Source organism: Leptopilina heterotoma, unplaced genomic scaffold (assembly GCF_015476425.1).
Source record: "Leptopilina heterotoma isolate Lh14 unplaced genomic scaffold, ASM1547642v1 Lhet_509, whole genome shotgun sequence".
Lineage (NCBI taxonomy): Eukaryota > Metazoa > Arthropoda > Insecta > Hymenoptera > Figitidae > Leptopilina > Leptopilina heterotoma.
The window spans coordinates 165,338-171,337 of NW_025111109.1; the positions used below are offsets into that span (position 1 = coordinate 165,338).

General features: G+C 32.8%; 1 protein-coding gene across 1 annotated transcript in view; it reads left to right on the forward strand.

Moving 5' to 3' along the window:
* LOC122507657 overlaps positions 1–4,056 on the forward strand; it is a 65,263-nt gene extending 61,207 nt beyond the window's left edge. Inside the window, exons 17-18 of the mRNA XM_043620489.1 lie at positions 3,733–3,834; positions 3,937–4,056. Coding sequence (XP_043476424.1) covers positions 3,733–3,834; positions 3,937–3,947 — 113 coding nt within the window. The 3' untranslated portion in view covers positions 3,948–4,056. The remainder of the gene's footprint in view (positions 1–3,732; positions 3,835–3,936) is intronic.
* The last annotated feature ends 1,944 nt before the right edge of the window (positions 4,057–6,000 follow it).

Genomic DNA, 6,000 nt, shown 5'->3' on the forward strand with positions numbered 1-6,000 from the left:
TGACTTTATTTTTGGACTTATTTTCTGTATTTTGGTATATTTAAATTGTCTCTATGAGGAGTATATCTATATATACTTCTAATAGTGGGACTAATACAGGCTGTTTTCGGCATGGTCATGGATCGCGATCCGGATCACAAAGTAACCAATCACAGCATAGGAAAAGTGATCTGGATCACGATCCATCGCGATCCATGACCATGCTGAAAACGGCCACAGTAACATGTGTGTGAGGAGAGGAGCGCAGTGTGAGAGGGGAGAGCGATTCAAAATGTCGGATACTCTGGAACGTCGTGTACTTCGTCTAAAGCGACTACTGCGTTGCGCGAGTGGCTGTGTGGAGATGGTAACGGCAATATGGCTGCAGCTGTTTCTTGCCTTTCTCATCAAGCATCTACTGTAGTGCGAGAGAGAGCAAGAATTTCTTTCTATGTAGTGTAGGGGAAAGAAATGAAACTTTCTCCTTTAGCGCACGTGCGCGGAATACTTGTTGCTTTATACGAGGGGAACGCGACAAAGGTGTATTGGTTTGACGGAGAGGACCGATCTCTGTCTAACACATACGTGGCGTCTCTAAGCACATGTTTTGTAGAAAAGAAAATTTTGCATTAATTGAGGCAATGCGCGAGTCATTTGTATATTAAATATGTATTATAAGAATGCTATATTTTATGTTAAGTAATGACGTATAGGGCGTTTTAGATTTTTAAACAGGGCTTGTCAATTAAAAGCGAAAATGCGCATGATTATGCTGCATTTAGTTTAAAGTTTTACACTGATGGAAAGTAAGGTTAGGAGAAAAAGAGAGAACATAAAAGTTAAGAAAACATTGATAGAGTAATAAAATGCAATGATCATATTTTTTCTTTTTCTGTGAAATGCTATTCTGTGCTTAATTATTCGTTTACCCGATAGTCACCACATTTTTGTTGGGCGCCATTTATAGCTTGTCAATTCTTATATCTAATTAGAAATGAAAATAACTCCTTTTTGGAAATCGAAGTCTCGGGTTAACCTCAAACAAATTGACAAATTATAAAGGCTGCTCGCGATTTACGAGCGCCTGGCAATTTAATAATTATTTGTATAACATATATATACAAATAATTAATGGCCATATTTATAAAATTTACGCGATTTAAATCTTGATTAGTGAAATCAGAAAATATAATTTATATTCCGGCTGGACGTGAATTCGAGTGGTGACCATTAATAAATAAATACAAACATATATATTTTTAAATTAACACAGAATCACATTTATTATCATTTAGAAAAAGTTTAGAAATTACATAAAATAAACAAAATCTCGAAATTCCCTCATGGATGCGAGAGCATAAAAACAAATGAATTTCTTTTTAATTTTTTAGTTTTTAACAATCAAGGCTCTGACTTATTGCCATAACTAAATATTCAAATATTCCTCCTTAATAATTTTTCCTTTTACTTTCCGGCCAATGCCTCAAATTAAAACAAAACAAAAACAAAAGAATCTTTCTTTAAAAATAAGTCCGTCGCCTTTGACGTGCAAAACGTGAAGAACAAGCGCCCCTCGGCTGCTCGTTCTTTTCGCCTATTAGACGCGGCTCTTACTCAACAGCCACCCTGTCGATAAATGTAGATTAATACATCTACGAGTAACGACTAATGGGTTGCGGCCTTGCAGGCGCGACTTAATATTATTCCTAATATTAATTTAAGGAAAACAGCTAATCTTGGACTAGTGACACTAAGTTATCACGTAATGAGCCTGGAGCATTGCAATAACACAATAAAATTAATTTTATAAACATAAACAATAAAACAAATTTTTGTTTAATAATAATAGTTCTTGTGATAGAACTTTTGGCTGCATTATTTAATATTTGTCCTCAAGACTGCTTCCTGAACCCTGCTCGCTCCTTCTGAGAGTCCTTATTGGTTTGGTTGCGCTACTTTCGTCGCATCTAATAGGCTTAAATAAAAACAATACGGCAGTAATCAGTTCTTTCTTACTTTCGGAAATACTGTCGGATCCTTTTAAGATAAATTTTTTTATGAAAATAATAATAATTTTAACAGTAAGTGTTCATCAAAATTACATAGATTGATTTTACCCCTTCTAAAAAATAACATTTTATCCAAAGGAAAATATATATATAAAAAGGGGGCTTCACGTCCACGTCAAGGTCGAGGACTTAAAAAGTGTCTTCAATTTTGACACTGTTACAATATAAAGATTCAAGTAGGCCTTTTGAAAAGATTTGATATCTAATTCAAAAGAAAGCAGTAGGTTTTTCTATAACATGAGAATCTTACATCATTAAAAAGCTTCAAGGCATTTGCAAACTTTTATAAATGTCTTGGCAAAACTTCAGAAAGGTTGCTTGTTTTCTGTAGAACTTCTTTACATTGATTCCTGTGCATGGATCCTCCATGATATCCAACTAAAAATTCGACATTCGAACTAGACGATTAAAATGTCTAATTTTAGAATTCGACATTTTAGCGTTCTAAAACTGAACAAAATGCTTACTGTTACTTTGAAACAAAAATTCAATTATTTTGTTTTGACCCCGATCGATTTTTTGTTTAGGGCATTTTTTAACACTGTTAGGGTCATATTTAAGGACAGTAGGTGCAAAATTCATGGTCATTTTTTTAAACCCAAAAACCTTTCCTTAGAAACGTGCTTAACCTAGTGAACTGCAGTTTTCTATTAGTTTTTTTATATCTAGACTTCAGGATAAATTGAATGAGAACGATTTGAGTTTGCTACATTTACGGAACCCTCAGATTTACTACAAGTTCAACTCGCACTTGTCAGGTTTTAGTTTTTAAGTCATAAAAATATTTTTACTGTCCGGAATTTTGGATTTGACAGCCGTATTGACCATTGCTTCTACTATGTCTGTCCTTCCTTATATAGAGCGTTCTATATATGTGACCGCGTTTGAGAAAAGATACCTCATGACCTCCATTTTAAGGACTTAAAGTGTAAAAAAACATTTAAATCTAAAATTGATTTTTTTGGTCATAAGGTTCCTTTTCTCAGACGCGGTCACATATATCGTAACCAAGTAGAAGAATCTACCATTTAGCTAAGCGTCTAGACGGTTAGCTAACCGGCGCCAAAAAGACAAAGCAACTTAATATTTGCCTGTATTCGTCTATTGGCATGAGTAAATCCCTCAGTTAGCTAACTGACTAGACAGTTGTCTACTTTTTGTTTCTTAATTTGTTAACTTCTTACTTTTATCTATGTTCCGCTGTACACTAAATAAAATATGTTAGAACATGAATTATTATTTTTTGTATTTGAATAAGTTGAAGGTATAATTTCGTCTCTTGGCCTAATTTATAACATTTCATACATAACCTTTAAACATTTTAGGTGCGGTTGTACACGCACGGCTCAAAAACAGCAATCCTTTATATCACGATTTTCAGTAAAAACAAATTTTAGACAGTTAAAAAATGTAACATTCGAAAGCTATTACATCTTAACTTTTATGATATATAATTGAAACTTTAAATAAATAGATGTCATCACTTAAAACTCAACTTTGATTTAAGATAAAAAACATTTTAAAAAATTTTCTCAGAATTTCCAAAAATCCAATGGTTTAATTCTTAACATTTGTTTTCACTAAAAAAAGTATGCTTTAAAAACTAGCTTTTTTAAGCCGAGTGCTTGCAATAGTACTGACAATTTTCTGCGGTTGTGTATATTAAACAAATTTCTGTTTACAGCATTTTTGAAGGATGTATTAAAAAACGATAGAATTACAAAGAAATCATTAGACGCTGCATTCAATACCATAATTTATACGGAAATATCAAAATATTTGAAAGGTAAAAATATCTGAAAAATACGTAAGCAGCTTAGAAGTGAGTGAATACTGAATATATCTTCTGCAATTTTTCGGATAACTATAAAATTTGTTTTGATTTCAGGAGAACATTAAGGTGATGTGAACTCATCAACTTCAGTTAACAAATGTATAAATTATCACAAGTTTTGTTAAAAATGTGAAGTAATTTTTCCATGATAATAAAAAAATATGTTAATTTAGATTTAATTTCTCTTTCCTTTAAAAATCCTTCAATAGAGTAGAACAGAGTAAAATAGTCACATTTTTACATTTTAATTTATAAAATCTGAATTTAAAATTTTTTTCTTAAATTTCCAATTGGCATTGAAAGTTTAGTTATTAAGCTTGAATATTCTTCACGGAAATATTTTTTATCCCATGAAAGGACTAAGTTATAAGAGTTTTACGAAAGCTCCGCAAGTGGCTTTTTTGTACCACCTGGTGGGGGGAAAAAGCCACCTCGCGATTTTATTAAAATATGTTATTAATTTTGGTATTTTTATAGTTTTCCTTTATTTACATGACAAATAATCTTATTTTTCAAATATTTTAATAAATTTTAAAGAGCTTTTATCAAGGAAAATTGAATATTATGTTAAGTTTACCTGTTTTCTATTTACACTGCCAAGTTTTTGTACCTTTATTTAAAGTACTCCTTCAATTTCACAACATATGTCATATTTTGTTGCAACCGTTCTTTCGTTCTTTATTTTTTAACGCACTTTATACTATTTTCTCGTCGTGTTTAATTAATTTTATTTAGTAAACACGCGACAATTTTGTAAAATTAGAAGGTTAGTTTAAGTAGAAAACAAATGAATTACACATAATATTCAATGGATTTTTGCCCCTGTCTTTTTCACCCCTAAGACCAGTTTTTCTAAAAGCTAAAATAAATTTTAAATTTAGTTCAAATTCCAAAAATTAACATTGTATATGTTCTGAGTATAGTTTTCTCCATATGTACTGTAACGCGGCATTTTATTTGCCGCGTACAAATTAATATTCATTGTCAATAATCAACTTTTAATTTTCTTATTCACGTCAAACTGAGAAACAACAATTATTTTCTCCTTGTGAGAAAACTTACTTTGAATTTGTCACTATTAAAATTTAGTTTCTCTTAAATTATGTTATTTAAACCTGTAATTTAGCAAACCGTCAGATCGCTGGTCAACACTAGTATTGTAAACATAAGAATGTGAAACTCGGTTTATCATTTCATGTCCACTGTCATCGCGAGTTCCGGATTTCCAATCTTCGGGATCACTGCTGAGAGATTGCTTCGTATTCCAACAAGTAATGTGTTTACTTGTAATCATTACGGGTCATACGAAGTGGCAAAAGGGCGAAGGTCCATCGACGAGGACATCAGCTGTCAAAACACTGGCTGCAGCCATCTTGCGAACCGGACGTCGTCGCGCAGTGCCCCTCGCGGAGACTAAACGAACTTTCATGAACTCTTTTTCGACGGTCGATAAATGACCTGAATTACTTACGGTCGCGCATCGATTACCATATGAAAATCTTGTAAAGAGTGCGCGTGAGACTCACCACGAACCCGAGATGCGCGTCTGCTTCGGCGTCCCCGTCGGCCATTTAATTCATTCTCATTTTGGCGTCTTATTGTGACAGGTCGCAGTAGACCGTTTTTATATAAAATTAAATTAAAAATAAGTTGTGTCTACTTCCCAAGGATGAGCCGAGGAACAATGCGGGGGCGTCGGCGCATCTCCGGTGAGTCTCGAAAGAATTAATGTGTTGTCTCCTGACGGATAATCGATCTAAAATAACATCTGTCAATTTTCTTTGTTTCACGACATTTCTGTAATTTGAACAGGTCCCGTCTGGACCTGTAATTTATTATTATTAAATCAAAATTTAAACATTAACTGGTAATTTCTCTTACCCCGCGCTCTCCTTGAAAAGATTGAGCTAGCATAAAATTAATTAAAATATTAGGTTTGAATATTTTTCCATAAAATATCTCTGGCGTTCGGGCATAAATTCAAACAACAAAGTAACGTGTGTTTTATTTAATTAGTTGATCCTGAAGTAAACAAAAATAAATTCTTGAAATAAAATAACCTCATTTAGAGTAATCAAATTAATAGTAATTTCTCGAATAACGGGTGTCTTACTATTG